The sequence below is a fragment of the Gobius niger genome (assembly GCF_951799975.1).
Source record: "Gobius niger genome assembly, chromosome: 22".
Lineage (NCBI taxonomy): Eukaryota > Metazoa > Chordata > Actinopteri > Gobiiformes > Gobiidae > Gobius > Gobius niger.
In genome coordinates, this window is record NC_136873.1 from 14,884,520 (window position 1) to 14,902,396 (window position 17,877).

Below are 17,877 nucleotides of genomic sequence, written 5' to 3' on the forward strand. Positions count from 1 at the left end.
GACTGACAACACCAGAAGAAGACTTTCTAAATGATCAGCGTAGCATTCTTTCTAGTACGGTTTCTGCTTATGGGATGTCAACATTAAGAGCCCACATTCAGAGGGGGGTGTAAGCGGGTGTAAGGTGAGGAAGGGCGAGTTTGTTCACACTCCCTCCAGGAGGCGGCGCTGATGAGCAACTCGCGGAAACAACAACATGGAAAGAGACGGCGATAGTTCCGTAAACACAGTCCACGAGCTGGCGTCAAGTCCGTGTTTTTTTCCCCCCTGTTCGGTCCAAACGGCCTGAAGGTCCCGGTGAGCACGGTTACGGGCAGCAGCCGTGCCGCCGGGTCGCTGTGTGGTTCCTGTCCCGTGATCAGCGCGTGATGAGGGGACGTTGACGGAGGGAGGGACCACGGGAACGCTGAGGTAAGATCACTCGCCTGGGTCTCGGGGTCCCGCCAGCTGTGCCGCGTCCACGGTCCCTCCGGTCAGCTGTTCCTCCGGTTCTGATGCGTGCTGGTGGAAAGAGGAGCTCAAGGGAAGATCTTCGGTAGGAATGACTTTAAAAACAGGTGGCTCTATGAATATTGTCTTATCATTAGACTCATCAGGCTTAGGAAGGAAGTCAGTGCAGTTACATCAGTTAAAGTTCAGATACAGGAGCACTGAACTAAAGATACAGATCAAGACAAGTGGTTTCCAGGGGCGGACTGGCCATATGTTCATTCTGGAAGAGCACAGAGGGGCCACTGGCTCTAGGGCCGCCGGTCCCGCCTCAACCGAGCTTTACCCAAATCTAAAAGCTAAAAAGAAAAGCATCAAAATAGCGAGAAAAAGAGGATGAAAAACCACAACAAAAAATCATTAAAAAAACAACAAAAATATGACAAAAATGTGGCGACGTGACGAAAAGTTTCCGTCACTTTTGTGGGTCTTAGCTTTCAAATGAGGCGTTGCATTGTTGCTCTCCAGTCGAGAAGCTTTTAGATTTGGGTAAAGCCCAGTATAAAAAAACATGAATCTAAAAGGAATTCCGTGGAGTATGGTGTGCCACAAGGTTCAATTTTGGGACCACTATTATTTATATTATAATAATTTTGCTTCTGTTTCTGCGACCGCCTTTCCAGTTCTTTTTGCTGATGATACCAGTCAAAAAAATAATAATAAAAAGCCGAACTGGGGAAAATGCACTCGTTATTGTTATGGCGGGTGGTAAAAGGTTAAAATATGTATTTGTGGAAGTGTCACAATTACGCTAATTTGGGCCAGGCTGGTCAGAGCCCAGGGCTGTTTTTCAGTCCCAGTCCAGCCCCTGGTGGTTTCCACACATGTAGACGAGTGGAAAGTGCAACAGAGTAAACACCTGCTGTACAGTGACAGTAGCTATGTACAGAAGTTTAAGATAAGATAAGATGAGATAGCCTTTATTGATGTCACAATGGAGAGATTCCCTTGTTTTTTTTTTCCATCACCGCAAACATAGCCTTTAACTAAGGTCACAGTTTGTCCTTAAAGAGGGGGTATTATGCTTTTTTCAGTCACATAGCACCAGTCTATATCCCACTACAATGATGACCAAACTTTCTGTTGGTCTGTAAATGCAGTAAATTAGAATAACTGCCTTGTATAAATTTGCTCTCTCAAAATGGCTGTAGTGAATGTCTTGAAATAGGCCTCTGTCTCTTTAATTTTTGGTTTGGGGTTGTTGAAGTAAGTAGAGGCATTTGCATTTGTGGCCCAGGTGTGGCTCAGATGTGGCAGGGCAGGTGTGGGCCATATCCTCACAGTTGATGGACCCCACATAGCAAATATTTGGCCCAGATACCGCGATGAATTACGGTCCTACACTGGGCCACCTCCGGTAGCCAGTGTCAAACCAGATCTCAGACAGAACTCAGCCTTTTGTGCCAGTGTTGAGCCAGATCTCAGACAGAACTCAGGCTTATGTGCCGGTGTTGAGCCAGATCTCAGACATATGGTTCCACACTGATATGTGTTGTCAAGCTGGTCCGCTCCTGCCTGAGACTCCACTGTGTAACCTCTGTACTGCATGTGTGTGTGTGCTGAAGAGATGACTGCGGACAGGAGCGCTGAACCCCGGGCCCTTGCCTCCCGAGGGGCCCCTCTGCTGTGGACGCTGCTGCTGCTGCTGCTGGTGGGCCTCACAGGTGGGTGCTGCTGTTGAAGGGGACAGAAATGTGTGCTCCAATGTCTTGTACATTTGTGGAAGAAAGACAAAAGCAACACTATAGACAACTTTATGTGCTGTTACAAAGTGCAAAGGTGCAGAAATGTCCCACTTTATGAGCGTGTTAGAAAGCTCTTTTTGTAGCTTTATGGTTGGGTCAGTATTAGGCATTGCAAGAAGCCACTAACATATCGCAAAATCACAAAGTCTTCCACTCTGACGGGAGATCCACACATTTTTTTGGAAAACTCAGCCTAAAACCAAAATGCAAAGAAACCTACCGTAAATTCTCTAATACTGGCCTGTATTCCATTAGCGGCCGGGTCTCTAACAGAGGCCGGGTTCGCGGCTGGCGGAGGCAAATTAAAGCCGGTCTCTAAAACAGGCCGGGGCTTTTATTAGAAACTATAGCGGTAGAAATATTCCCCATGTTAGGAATTCGTCTCATACTGGTGTAAATGAAAACTCACGTGCAGGAAGTAAACAAATGGGAACCCGGGCCGAGCGTAACTTTGACACAGATTTAGCCACTTTTCAAACCTCCTGTGTCTATATTTGGAAACAGGGGGAGAGTTGTGTGACCCTCCAGGGTTTTAATAAAGTCTCCATCGCGTCTTCAAAGCACGTCCAGCTGCTCCGTGTGCAGGTCAGTCCCACGCCTCAAAATAACTCCTCCCATCAGCGCGAGCGTCTCGTCTTCTCTCGGGTCAGTCTCATGATCGATCACAAACACAAACGCTCCGTCTAAACTCGACTTTTACACAAGATAACAACAAATAATCCGGTCCGCGGTAAAAACGAAACAGAAACCTGCAGTGACATTGATGTCAAAGCTCCGCTAACAGCAACGAAACACTTCCTGTTGTCCCGACAAAATAAAAGGCGTCAATGTTCCAGCCGCTGGGAGAGGGTTTGAAATGTTCATTAATAAATGAACCTAATATTTTAGGTCCAAATGGACACAAATCTCGTTTTTCTTCGTTTTCCTGGTCATCCGTTTTGCTCAAATAGAAATAAAGGCCTGTCTCTAATTGTGGCCTGGTTCCAATAAAGGCCTGGTCCTAGATGTCCTTGAGTAAATAAAGGCCCCGGCCTGTATTAGAGCATTTACGGTATAAATGTGAAAAAAGTTCAGTTTGATGTTTCATTTTCCAAGTTTTGCCCCCTTCTGCTGTCCTCAGAGTCCAAACTGCAGCTGACCGCTCCGGATGCGGTTTCCCTGCAACAGCATTGCCAAACGACCGTCCACATCTCATCCAGGTGAGCACAGAGACGGGACAGAGGAGTTTCACGACACTCTACCTTTAACCTAATGGGGCAGGGAGCAGGACGGGGAGATAGATGTCTCACTCAGTTGTCATGTGTCTGCAGTGCTGCTCTGAATGAAACTCTGCTGCTGCTGGTAAACGTGACGTCCAGCTCCATGAGTAACTGGTCCTGTGTGGTGTCCCTGCCTCAAGAGGTAACATCACACCAGAGTCATCCCTCCGTAACATCACCATGCCGCACCAAAGTGAAAGAAAAGCGATGTGAAGAGTTCTTCTGATTTGCGTTTGTCTCGGCCTGCAGGTGCCGCTGAGCGCAGGCAGCACAGGGGCCGACTTTAACGTGAGTGCGCTGGCTGTGGGACAGGTTACCGCCTCTCTGAGCAGCAACCGGACAGACCTCAGGTGGGTTCCCATGGTTGTTCTAAACGTGTACCTACTTTTGTGGCAACACTCGTGGGGCCAAAAGCCACTAAGGATTTTTGTAAAAAGGAGCAGAATAAATATGAATGTATGGATATTTTAAAGGAATAGGCCACCGTTTTTACATACCAAGATATGTTCTTACCTAACCTTAGCCGAGTTAATATATCCCCGTCTGGTCTTTGTCCGTGCACTCTGCCAGGCAAACGGAGCACATACACAGCCTCTCCCACATGTCACATAGCTCCGAAAAAGCTCACGATAGAAGCTACCAAGCTCTTCCACGTGTTCCCTATTTAAATAAAGTTACGTGAAGTGTTTTCATGCGAAGTATATTTACACAGAAATGTAACGTGTCGATTTTATAAGCAGATAAAAAGGGGGACTATATTGTGAGGCGTAATGATACGAGGAGCACAGCGTCCGTGCAGTAACTCCTAAAGACTTCCCCCCCCGCTCACTTCCGTCAATAGAAGCTGCGTGACTTGTACAGAGCGAGCAGAGAACAGTTGAAGAAGCGTGGATAACTTGTGAACGATGCCTTTTACGTGCATCGTGCCGGGCTGTGATAACAAGCAGAAAGTATATAGTGTAGTAATGTTTCACAGATATCCAACTCACCCCGGACGACGACACAGGACTCAGGACCTCGACCATGAGGTAGGAATGCTTTCCGAAAATATATTTTCTGCTTGTTGTAAAAGGCTCTGTACAAGTCACGCAGCTTCTATTGACGGAAGTGAGCGGGGAAGTCTTTAGGAGTTACTGCGCGGACGTTGTGCTCCTGTATCATTACGCCTCACAATATAGTCCCCCTTTTTATCTGCTTATAAAATCGACATGTTACATTTCTGTGTAAATATACTTCGCATGAAAACATTTCACATAACTTTATTTAAATAGGGAACTCGTGGAAGAGCTTGGTAGCTTCTATCATGAGCTTTTTTGGAGCTATGTGACATGTGGGAGAGGCTGCGTATGTGCTCCGTTTGCGTGACAGAGCGCACGGACAAAGACCATACGGGAATATATTAACTTGGCTAAGGCTAGGTAAGAACATATCTTGGTATGTAAAAACGGTGGCCTATTCCTTTAAGGCTCTTTTTTGGAGTGTACATTTTTTGACATTAAGGGCCACACGAGGGTTGATATCATTCTCAAAATTAGTGGCATTTAGGGCCCGATCTTCCACCTGGCTCAACAACAATGTTGCTCAAGGCGAAGCTTGTATCTTGTTTACAAACAGCATTGCTGGAGTGCCGGTCGCCTGGAGGTAGACTGAGGCGTGGTGTGCTTTCCCTTCGCCCACAGCCTCGCGCATCCTATTAAGGACGAACAACAAACTATTTCTTTCACTGTGATTTAAACACTGTTCATGTCCTGAGAGAGATCGATGGTCCCAGAGCGCTTGAGTGCGGGGCTCTCCACGCCGCAGAAACGTGATCAAAACACCAGCACGTGCGTCCCCCCACACAGGGGTGTCCAAACTTTTTTCATGGGGGGCCGCATACTGAAGCGTACACAGGGTGAAGGGCCATAGATTGGTGGTTAGTGCCACAAAAACAAGGTTTAAATTGTGCCCCACACCTTTATTTCTGCTCAAAACCTTCATGCCAGCTCTGTCTCACAGTAAAAGGGTAGTTGTTTGGTTAGAATTGTGTAGAATTATTACATTTCAAATAAAAAGGACTATCTCTGATGATGTGTCCCGATTCAGCAAGAAGGCAGAGGGCCGCCAAAAATTGGTCTGAGCGGGCCGCACTTTGGACACCCCTGCCCCACACCCTCCGCCATCCACAGTAGGGGGAAAAGGTACAGTCTGTAGGAGATGAAGCTTGGGGAAGGACCTCTACTGTAACATTGGCATGGGGGTCTGTCCAGCCACTTGTTTGTTTGTTTGTTTGTATACTTTATTGTCCCCGTAGGGAAATTTGTCCTCTGCATTTAAACATGAGCTAGTTTGATTTACTAGGGCTGGTTAAAAAATATGCGTATTGTAAAGTAAACTATGTATCGCAATACTTTGGTACCAACTTGGAGCCACTACTTTTAGTACCTTCTTCCCGCTTGGATCTAATAAGCTAGGATTGTTACTCCCGAGACTCTCCCCAAAAAGCGGATATTTTCAAACCCCTAAAAGAATGCATTAAAACCGTCTCTACTGTAGTTGTTGTGGCATCAGGACATTATTCCCCTCAATAAAGGCAAGCTCAGGGTTTACTATGCGGTCATTTGCCTGATCGGAGTGTTGTCGTTATGCAGCGTGTCCGTGCGTGTCCGTTTCCTGGTCATCCACAGCAGCGCGGTGGACGTTCTTAGCCAAATCATCGGGTGGATCTATTTCCTGGCCTGGTCTGTCTCCTTCTACCCTCAGGCCTGGGAGAACTTCACCAGGAAGAGGTGAGTCCACGCGATAAAGAATCCAATGTTCCTGGGCTTTGCCAATCAGATGGTCTCACGTCGTTGTTTGTTCCAGTGTGGTGGGGCTCAACCTGGACTTTCTGGCTCTGAACTTGACTGGGTTCATTGCATACAGTGTCTTCAACATCTGCCTCTTCTGGGTGGAGCCCGTGAAGGTACTGTTCTCCAGACTTCTGCAAACGGCTTATCTAAGTTCTAAATTGGACGTGGATGTTTTCCCATGTCCTACCAGTATCAGTATCAGCTATTCAAAATACACAAGGACAATGTAGTATCATGTACAAAGTTGAGTAGAATAAGTTCGATTTTATTGGTTGGTGCAGCCCTCCAATTCAGTCTTCTTTAGTGGCCCCTAGTGAAAATGAATTGCCCACCCCTGTGCTATGCTGACTCTACTTCATGCTAAACTGACTCTACTTCATGCTACGCTGACTCTGCTTCATGTTACGCTGACTCTGCTTATGTAAAACATAACTCAGTTCTGTTCCTAATCCTGTGTACTATTTCCTTATGCTGCTCACAGGAGGAGTTTCTGAAGAGCAACCCCAACGGAGTCAACCCTGTGACGGCCAGTGACGTGTTCTTCAGCCTACATGCCGTGCTGCTCTGCTTCGTCTACATCTGTCAAGCTGCGCTCTACCAGGTTAGTACCAGGACAGTGAGGACTCTACCAGGTCCTTGAGTACTCTACCAGTTCAGTGAAGAAGAAGAAGAAGAAGAAGAAGAAGAAGATCTGTGGTGGTAAACTACGTTTGTAGCTTCAGTTTCCCCTGGGGGAGACTGACAGAAGCGCTTTCGCGACTGCACACGTCTGCGCCAATGGTCCCTCTGACCACCACCATACATTCACTCACACACATCATTCATTTTGTGCATGTTTTTAGTGGTAGTAGGTGAAACCGGAGTACCCGGATGAAACCTACGCAGACACGGGGAGAACATGCAAACTCCACACCTTCTTCTCCACACGGACCTTCTAGCTGTGAAGCGAGAGCACTAACCGCTGCGCTACCGTGCCGCCCAGTGAGGACTCTACCAGGTTCTTGAGTACTCTGCTAGATCAGTGCCAGGTTAGTGAGTGGTCTACCAGGTCAGAGAGGACTCTACCAAGTCAGTACCAGGTCAGAGAGGACTCTCCCAGGTCAGTGAGAGCACTACCAGGTCAGAGAGGACTCTCCCAGGTCAGTGAGAGCACTACCAGGTCAGAGAGGACTCTACCAAGTCACACCAGGCCAGTGAGGACTCTCCCAGGTCGGTGAGAACTCTACCAGGTTAGTGCCAGGCCTGTGAGGACTCTACCAGGTCAGTTGGGGCACTACCAGGTCATCACCAGCTCAGTGAGGGCACTGCCAGGTCCATAAGGACTTCATCAGGTTTGAAACTAGAGCTGATCCATTATGTTTACCCATTTTTCACAGATGTACATAATTCTAAGCTATGAGAAAAATCTAATTCCAATGCCAATACTGTTCAATTTAACTAATGTCAAATTGAACCCATTTGTCAAATAGTTGACTGATGGGTCCAGCTGTGTAATGGAGGCCTAACCGTTGAACTTAAGGGCACTAGCTCCTTTAGCGTAGAATCCTGGGACATTCTTCGTGTGCTGTCTTGCAGAGAGGAGGGCAGACGGTGTCCTGGCCTGCCCGGGGCCTCCTGTTGGTGGGATGGACCTTCGCTCTGGTGAGCCTCTTCCTGGCCGTAGCCCACGTCATCAGCTGGCTCCAGTACATCTACTACTTCTCCTACATCAAACTGGCCGTCACACTGGTCAAGTATGTGCCTCAGGTGAGCTTTGCATGTTTGTTTTCACAAGAAGGTATTTCCTCTTGAACAGAAACATTCCCTTATTATTCCTCGTGAGTAGTTATAGTCTCTCACCTCTGATAAGTGTCTCATGCGTCTGCAGAGGTCTGTGCCTACTTGAACCTCCTGTATTGTGTTGTGCAGGCCTACATGAACTACAAGCGGCGCAGCACGGTGGGCTGGAGCATCGGGAACGTGCTGCTGGACTTCACTGGAGGATTGCTCAGCATTCTGCAGATGATCCTAGAGTCGTACAACAATGGTAAATGCTACTCATCGTGCATGTCAGTCTGCATGGCCATTAGGGCTGCTCAACGAAACAAAAGAATCGAAATCGCATGAGGACAACAACAAAGTATCCTGACGCCGTAGAGTCTCTTCATTCATAGAGGGTGCCAGGCCACCTCACCCTGTATATTGGACCGCTACAAACACAAAAATTTACCACATTTTTGACTACGGGCACCACTAATGCCTTCACTCTCCAGGTTTTCTCCAGCTCTTCTCTGAGCCCCTGGTATTTCTCTAGTTTCTCGTGTTCCTTTTTCCTGATGTTGAAGTCTTGGTATTGCTATGTCGACCACAACGGCTCCTCTGCTCTTTGTCCACCACCACAATGTCCGGTTGGTTCATTACTATTCTGTCCGTCTGTATCTGGAAGTCCCACAGGATCATTCTCGACCACCTTTGGAGGTGTTTCCCACTTTGACCTTGGGGTTTCCAGCCCACTCTCTGCACAGATGTTCCTGTACACTATACCAGCCACTTGGTTATGGCGCTCTATGTAAGCTTTCCCTGCAGCATCTTACACCCTGCAGTTATGTAAAGCTGGATTGTCTCATTGGCGTTTTTTATGCCCATACACGTACTTCACATGTTCCTATTACCTGTACTACACGCCGTAGCCGTTTGAAAATGAGCTGCCTTTCTCACTGAGCTTTTCTGTTGCAGACCAGTGGATGCTCTTCTTTGGGAACCCCACAAAGTTTGGACTGGGTCTGTTCTCCGTGCTCTTCGACCTGGTCTTCATCAGCCAACATTACTGTCTATACAGGCACCCGATTGACTTCCAGGCCGTCCCAACAGAGGATCAGAGCCAAAGTCCAGACCAGGACTAAACCAGGACTAGAATGTGGGGCAACCTTTTTTAAGCGCCGTGCAGGAAGTGTTTGTGCCTATATCTCAACACGGACATGTTTTGGACAACATGATGAATGTTGCAAACCTGTGCTGGGCTATTCCCACGGTCTAAACGAAAGTATAGAGCGGTGTAGGCATTGGGGCAGCGACAGTACCTCTCTGCCTCCACCTCACATACAGTATGTTTGAAAAAACGTACCCCACTGACTGGCCCAAACATTCATAATATTTGGACGTTTTGACTAAGACATGCACATGCATGTGTGGACACTGTGACATTTGAAGCAAATATGCTTCTGTGTGTCACAGTGAGCCACTTTGAACCTAAACTAAATTAAGTAACCGACACTGGCCTTTGTTTTGAACACGTTTGTTCGAAGCGCTGTTTTTCAGTGCAGACAGGTGCCCCAGGCACAGGGCAAAGACAGACCAAAAGCCTTCTCACGCTGTACAATATTTAAAATTATTATTTCAATGAAACTCATGGATGGTATTGTGTCTCAGGGCTCTTTGAATCACTGGCATCAATCTCAGACGCCTGTGATGATTCGTTGTCAGGCCCAGTTAAGGGAAAAACTACTGTAGAATGGCGTTCCACATTATTAAGCGGACCATCATTTTCAAGCAATATGGGAAAGAAAAAGGATCTCTGCTGATGGAAAGTGTGAAATAGTTAAATGGCTTGGAGTAGGTATGAAAACCTTTGATATTTCATCAAAGATTAAGTGTAATCGTATTGATTTGTGGCTGATTCAGAGCACACACAGGTTTGTGCAGATAAAGGGACGAGGATGGTTTCTGACAAATACAAACAAATACATCAGATTAAGAGAACAGCTGCTACAAAGCAGCAAACAGGTATTTGAAGCTGCTTGTGCTTCTGGAGTCTCCCAAACATCAGACCAAACAGCTGCAGTGGCTCAGAAATACATGAAGACTCTTTTTCAAACCATCTTGTTCACTGAGGAGTGCTGTGTAACCCTGGATGGGCGGATGGTTGGTGAACAGTTTAGGGAGGCTGGATAGAAGGTTTATGGACAACTGCAGCCTCTGGAGGTTCTTACACCTTGATGTTCGGGAGAATCCAGAGGCACCAGCAGCTTCAAATACCTGTTTGCTGAGAGAAGCGCTACAGTACAGGCAGGCGGCAGAGTCCCTGAGGAGGACCAGAGCCAGAGACAAACCAGGACAGAATCAGGACCAAAGCTGAACTAGACTAGGGCTAAACCAGGACTTAATTAGCACAAATGTGAGACTAGCGCAGGACTAAACCAAGGTAAGAACTACAGGATCCCAGCAGAAGTGCCTGGACTGTGTGGAACCCACACTAAATGTACATTTTACTGATTTTATGAAACATTTTCCTTTTCTTGTATTTTTATATCACAAAAGGTTTTATTATGTATTTTTCTTCACTTAATTGACAAAAGAATAATAAACAATTTCATGATTCTCAAACTGAGTTATGTGAACATTGTGAACTGAATCTTGATTTCAAACCAGAGTGAAATAAAACTAACCGCAAAAGCGATTAAAAAAGGAAATGAGGCATTGGCACAGCCCAACAGGTGCGGGCCATTATTACCGCAGCCCAAGCAGCTCCGGAGTTTACTTTTTTATACATTTAATGTTTCTATGGAAATAAGCAAGTTTAGGGGGAACTAGCAAACATTGTCCATAAATAACCAGCAAACAAAGCCGTGGAACAACTCTGCTTTACTACTGTCCAAATGCTTTTAACGATAATGCCAGTGTTTTCCATGGTAAAATCTCAATTGGTTTATGATCATGGTATGAACCAAGGTATCCCAGAATTCTTTGGTTTCCCCAAGCTCTAGAGAGGCAAAAACCTGCGATGAAGTGAGTCTAACGAGCCTATATATATGCACACAGAAATCGGAAACAACCAGTGAATAAACATATACCTGTAGCTTACTATTAAGAAATGTATTAATACAGTGCCGAGAAATGACTGAAGTGCCAATGATCAAATGTAAATGGGTGGCATTAGTTCAAGCAGTTCCTGTGATTTTGATCAAGGTCAGACCACATTTAGTGACCAATTTAGGCAGAAATGTGAGAAATTCCACAGTGTACTCACCTTTTCTTGGCACTGCAACTATTTAATATGTGACCCGGCAGCTGGGCATAGCGCCTTCACTTTCCATCACAATGGCCTCTATAACACTCCAGGATCAATTATTGTTGGGTTTCTGGTAGGTTTTTCTGAATGGAATGTGTGCGTAACCACAGACATGGCGCCATCATCAGTGAAAATCTACCAGAAAGAGAGTCAAATATGCACTAACATCTTTATTATTGTTTTCCATAAAAATTACCAGAATACATCCTCTTAACCCCCGCCTTAACCAAGCACATTTTTCCAGCTTTACCCAAATCTTAAAGCTTCTCGATTGGAGCTCATAGGCCAGTGTAAAACCTCATTTGAAAGACCTACAAAACTCAGCTAAGCTTCTTCCTGTTTTTGTTATCAAATTTGAGAAGTTTTTAATCACATTTTCGTTGCTTTTTTTTTGTTTCATTTTGTCACATTTTTACTGCTTTTTTATGCCATATTTTTGTCATGTTTATTATCTCATTTTTGTCATTGCTTTTTTTGTAGCATTTTGGCCGGGTTTTTTTTGTATACTATAGGCTAACTGTGATCAAGCCACAAAAATGTGACCAAATCATGTCAAATAAGCAAGAAAAACATGATTAAAACACACAAAAATGACAATCATAACAAGGTAGAAGCTTAGATGAGTTTTGTAGGTCTTAGCTTTCAAATGAGGCGTTGCCTCTGGCCTCGAGGCTGCAAGCTCCAGTCGAGAAGCTTTTAGTTCTGGGAAAAGCCGAGCTGGAGAAAATGCACTCGATAAACCTCTTAACCCCCACCTGAACCGAGCACCCTTTTTCCAGTTAGACTTTCAACAAATCTTAAAGCATCTTGGAAAAAAGTGTCAAAACAGCGACAAAAAGCAGGTTGTGACCTTTTAGATTTGGGTATAGCTGAACTTGAGAAAATGCACTTGGTTTATTATTTTTTTATTTTTTTTATTATTATTATTTTTAATGCACTTGGTTTAGGCGGGGGTTAAGAGGTTAATAATGACCAAATTTGCTCTTGTCAGATCTTTGCATGTTATCTGGACTAAGTTGTTCCAAACAGCAGATGGCGCCGTCTTAATGTCTAAAAACTATTGAGAGTGCAATGACCAGTGTGTCCAGCAGAGGCCGCCCGAGTGCGTGGAGCCTCGGAGCCGTTTGAAAGCAGAAGAAGCTCCCGTCCTTGAGTGGTCAGACCTGAGCGCAAAAGATGGGTTACTGGGACACTCCCGAGGGCACTGGGTGCGTAGAGAAGACATGGATCACCACCAAACTGGGCACGGCGGTGGGTGAGTACCAGCCGGGGGACAGCGCGTGGCGTGCGGCTGTTGTCAAGGGAGACCCGCCGCTGTCTGCTCCACGGAGCTAAGCGCACAAGCTAACGCGATGCTAATGCTAATGCTAATGCTACAGATCCGTGATAAAACTGTGGCTACAACACTGTTTACGCTACACGGTCAGGGCAGGTGTCCCCGAAGATTATTTTTTTTCTGGTCACGTAGATTCAGGCTATTTTTAGCATGTTCAATTGCAGGAAGTGATGCCCAATATGTTTTTTCCCCCAAGACAGTCTTGTTTTTGTTGGTAAATGGAATGAATCGCCCTGCAATCAACTGGGAAACTGAATTTGACGACACACATTTAAGCCTAGTCCAGTTATCAGAGTCATTGAATGTTTACTTGTATGTACAATATACTGAAGAATGATAATACACATTTTCTTCCATTACTAGAACAAAAAAATCAGGGATAGTGCCCATAACTAAAATCTTTTGTACCTGAAGTCACTGGCCACTGTCATATATACAGTATATTCACCTAATATTGTGATCAAGGTTAATTGACTTTATATTGTGCTGCCCTAGAGGCTACCTGTAACGTTTTGAAAGACGTCAGAGTGAATATCCCGAAATGTGATTCTTCTAACCGCCTGTGTTTGTCTTTTAGGTCTAGTGGGTTCAGCCTATCACATTATAGCGTTCCAGCCTGACTCGGCCTTAGCAGCGATACAGAAGGCTACCAACGTGACGGTCACTATGGGTAAGCAGCTCTTGTATGTTCGTCCACAGATTAATGTACCGTGGGTAGGGGTGTAACGGTTTACGGGGATGTATTGAACCGTTTCGGTTCAGCCTGTTCGGTTCGGTCCACTTACGTACTGTTTCGGTGTATTATTTTCATTAAATAATGTAAATTTATTATTAGCGTCATATTAAGTGCCGCGGAACAAAGTTCCTACGCGAGTTTCCGCACAGACGCTATTGAGTGACGTACATTGAAGCTGCATGAGTAGCTGAGAGAAACGGGATCATGGCAACAGCGAAAGAGAAGCCAGAGCTTGAAGACCCTCCCACATCACTACAGTCTCCTGTTTGGGAACACTTTCCGGTTAAAACTCATGACGGGGACAGACGAGTGGATAAATCCAAAGTTGTTGCCGACATTGTTCCACGGAGATCGGGTTTGCAGCAGGCAACACATCAAACATGTTAACGCACTTAAAACGGCATCATCCGAGTGTGAAAACCACGTCTACTGAAGAAAAGCAGCCTTGTGCAAACACAGCTAACGTCGGCATCAAACAACCCCTGTCAAGTAGTTTGGATCGGGCAAAAGCAGTCGTATAGGTGTTTTCATCGCTACGGATTTGCGCCCATATTCATTTGTTGAAGGCGCTGGCTTTAAGTATTTGATTAAAAGTCTTGAGCCTCGCTACAATATCCCATCACGTCCGCACTTCAGCCAAAAGGTTATACCAGCACTTCATGAAAAAGCTCAAACTGAGCTATGCGCTTGAGTGCGCTCACTGTATCACTTACTTACAGTATTTACATTTTTATTTTAAATGTTACCAAATGTGTGTTTCATTATAAGAGTGCAATTTATTTAAAATATCACCCAAATGTGTCGCTTTTATTTATTTTATGCAAGAATTCTATTGTGTATTGGCAGCTTTTCAAAAGAAACATTTTGTTAGTTCTTATTTATTTGTACCGAAAATTAACCGAACCGAGCCCTCCAAAACTGTGAATCGAACCGAATACAATTTTAGCGTAACATTACACCCCTAACCGTGGGCTTTAGATACTGTAAATTCAGTATGTATTAGTTATCAAGCATTTTGGTCATTAATTTCTCAGCCGAACCCAGTCACAAGGAAACGAATGAATGTTGTGTGTGCTAACGGTCTGATGCTGTCTTGTGTCCTGTGCAGCCTCTTTGGGGGCCATCTTCGGCATGGCGACGTGTCTGACTGCCCAGGCCCGCGGGGTCTCGGACGACCCGCTCAACTACTTCGTCGGGGGCTGCGCCTCTGGGGTCTTTGTCGGCGCCCGCAGTGAGTACACGCCATTTCAACACACACACATTATTGCTTCCATCACATGTTAGTTTCAAATGACTGGCACTTTTCTCATCAACTGCTTTGGTCAGTCAGTAATGGGCCATTTTAAATCTTGTTTTCAGATAGGACGGGGCCATCTTGTTTTTCTTCCGTTCTTGGTGAAATATGTTCAGTGGGGAAAGTATTTTAACATCAAAACATCTGGGTCCACCTAGTTTTTTTTGGTCAGATTTTACCACCAGTATAGGAGGATTTTTTTTACATTTCTAAATAATAGTAGTTTTTGCTATTTGCAATTCTACTGGGGAATTAGAGGCCCTATACCTAATTTAAAAAATACAAACAATGAAAGAAGAAGCCAGTAAATTAATATTTTAGTTGTGGTCCAAACTCATACCTATCTTTTCCAACACATTTGTCATATCCAGATTTTTCACAGGGATGGGTTTATAGGCATGTTTCACGACTCGCAGCTTCACTTTTCAGGGTCATTGTCACAGAAAAGCTAGAAAAGTCGCCTGAGAATTTGTGAAATGGATACAAATGCGTTGTAATTAGATGGACAGTACAGTGCCTTATAATGTGCTGATAGTTCAACTCAAGAGCTCTATTTTTTCTTCAAAGTCCTCTTTAAAATAATCCTGTTTTTCGCTGTTTTCCCAGCCCACAGTCCCATGATGGGGACCAGTGCCTGCCTGGCCCTGGGCACGTTGGCCTACTTCACAAAGGTGGGCAAAAAGGAGGGCTGGAGGCTGACCGGAACGCCGCGCCTCTGAGCACCTGCGTATGGAATCTGTAAATGGTCTTGTATTATATACTATTTGTGTAATAAATGATTAACTAACGAACTCTGCCACAGTGTGTTTTTGTAGCAATGAACCATGCAGACGTACCGAGCCCCGTCCAGGCTGAACTCATCTGGCAGTCAAAAGATATCCAGGCACTTACTGCAAAAAGTATTTAACTAGATCAGTATAAACATCTCAATTTGAGCATAATAATCCAAATTTTAGTTGTTTTGACAAGTAAAGAAGTTCCTGGGCATTTGTCCTGGATTATTTCACTTGTTCTGAGATGTTTCTGACTCGTTTCGATACATTTCGTCCTTATTTCAGGTCATTTTCTTTGCCAATGGGGAAAGAAAATTGGTCTTGTCTCATTGGCAGTTTTACTTTCTTATTTCAAGCGAGATTTACCCTAGAACTGATCTGAAATGTCCTCAAACAAGCAAAGTAAACTTGGTTCGATCAGGAAAAGTGTCTAAATGAGTGAAAACCGCTCAAAACAAGATACATTTCCTCCTCAATTCAAGTCATTTAAGCCAATGCTCGATATTAACTTTTTGTAGTGAAGTGGTACAAATATAAAAGTCCTTTATTCAGGCATGGACCGATCTTAACCTATCAAAATAGCGACAAAAACGAGAAGAAAAGAAGGATGAAAACGCAACAAAAAAAGCACAGAAAAAAGTGACAAAAAGCCGCAAAAGAGAAACAAAAATGTGACGTAAACGGGGAACTGAATGCTCCGCTGGGAACTCAGAAGGGCCCTGTGTACTGCTCGTGTCTTCCAGTGTGTGGCGCTCTCTGCTGCTCTCTCTGCTGTGACTTCTCCAGTCTGCTCTATCAGTCCAGTCTAATCCACTTATGTTTAATCCAGCCACTGCCCCACTGTTCAACACAAGTGTGATCACTGACACTAAGAGTACCACGCCTCATTTAAGTGGCACCAACAATTTGCTTTTACATGAACACTAACCACTAACCTCAAACATTAAGCACTCTTACTGGCTTACGTTTTACTATATAGTACCTCTTTTTTATCCAAACTAGACTTGGATCGTTTAACTACTCACGTAACCGTATTTAAATAGGGAAAATGTGGAAGAGCTCGGTCGCTTCTAACTTCACCCCCGTTTGGCCCCATTGTGAAGAAGAGAAGCTAATTGCTAACAACATCATTGGTCTTTTTGCCTGAGTGACTGATCGCATGCGTAAAGACCAGACAGGTACGCATCAACTCATCTAAGCTCAGGTAAGAAGTAATTATAACATTGTCATTGTCTTAAAGCACTTTATATTTTTGACATTTTAAGTGACACACAATGTAAAGTCTGAACACCAAATTAACATACATAATGTTACTTTACAGCCACTTTTGGTCTACTTTAATGAATCTGACCTTGTGTGCTGAATAAAAACATGAGCTTCCAATAGCAGCTCCACAAAGTTTGGAACAAATGCCTCTAAATATTTCTAAATGTATATTAAGACCTAATGCCTTTAGAATCTGTGCAAAAATGTGGATTCAGTGTAATTTTCTGGCAGGAATTCACACTGTCATGATGTCCTGATGGTGGAGGAAATAAAACGTTCTGGTTTTGCACGTGTTTGGGTTGTTGAGCTGCATAAGCGGGGCCTTCTCTGAGGTAGGACGCAGTAAGACTGTCATTTTGAATTTCTTGAATTAATCCTAAAGGTTATGGAACAAAAAGTCAGGTGTGTAAAGTCACCAGCACTGAGCCGGAGGATCCCATTGGCTGTCCGTCAAGACACTGAGCGACCCACCTTGTAGTGACCCAGCGGCTGTTTGAGTGGTCAGCATGGCGCCTTTACTTTTGATCACGGTAGTCTCTACAACGCTACAGGCGAGAGGTTCCGTCAGCAGTGAAAACCTTCCAAAGTAGAGGTGCCCTGCTAACCACTCATACAGCCACTGGGTCACAACAAGGTCAAACACACACATACAGTCAGATCCATGAATAATGGGATATTACATTTTTAGGTTTTTGGCTCAATAAACCACAGCAATGGTTTTGAAATTAAACAACAGATGTGCTGAAACGGCAGACTTTCAGCTTTAATTTGAGGGTATTTACATCCAAGTCGGATGAACATGTAGGAATTACAACAGTTTGTATTTGAGCCGCCCACTTTTAGTAATGGGACAAAGTAACAATCATTAATCAAACTTTTGCCTGCAAATTTTGAGGACAGCCTGACGTCTAGAAGGCATAGGCAGGGGCGGACTGGGACTGAAAAACGGCCCTGGACTCTGGTCAGCCTGGCCCAAATTAGCGTAAATGCGACACTTCCACAAAGACATATGTTAACCTCTTACCCCCCGCCTTAACCGAGAGCATTTTCTCCAGCTCGGCTTTACCCAAATCAAAAGGCTTCTTGACTGGAGAGCAACAC

General features: G+C 44.8%; 2 protein-coding genes across 3 annotated transcripts; both read left to right on the top strand.

Annotated features, from left to right (window-relative positions):
- The first annotated feature begins 216 nt into the window (after positions 1-216).
- ctns (cystinosin, lysosomal cystine transporter) lies at positions 217-9,409 on the top strand. Of its 2 annotated transcripts, none has more exons than XM_079581350.1 (11): positions 217-411; positions 2,055-2,153; positions 3,355-3,433; positions 3,545-3,635; positions 3,743-3,843; positions 6,124-6,261; positions 6,338-6,437; positions 6,806-6,925; positions 7,900-8,070; positions 8,233-8,350; positions 9,040-9,409. In XM_079581350.1, exons 2-11 carry the CDS (start codon positions 2,057-2,059, stop codon positions 9,204-9,206), a joined length of 1,182 nt encoding a protein of 393 aa, XP_079437476.1. In that variant the 5' UTR covers positions 217-411; positions 2,055-2,056; the 3' UTR covers positions 9,207-9,409. The 2 variants fall into 2 exon arrangements, with proteins under 2 accessions (XP_079437476.1, XP_079437477.1); XM_079581351.1 differs by having other exon boundaries at positions 407-535.
- Positions 9,410-12,467: 3,058 nt separating this feature from the next.
- ndufa11 (NADH:ubiquinone oxidoreductase subunit A11) lies at positions 12,468-15,528 on the top strand. The gene is made up of 4 exons (XM_079581373.1): positions 12,468-12,626; positions 13,285-13,377; positions 14,552-14,674; positions 15,344-15,528. Exons 1-4 carry the CDS (start codon positions 12,548-12,550, stop codon positions 15,454-15,456), a joined length of 408 nt encoding a protein of 135 aa, XP_079437499.1. The 5' UTR covers positions 12,468-12,547; the 3' UTR covers positions 15,457-15,528.
- Positions 15,529-17,877: the final 2,349 nt, after the last annotated feature.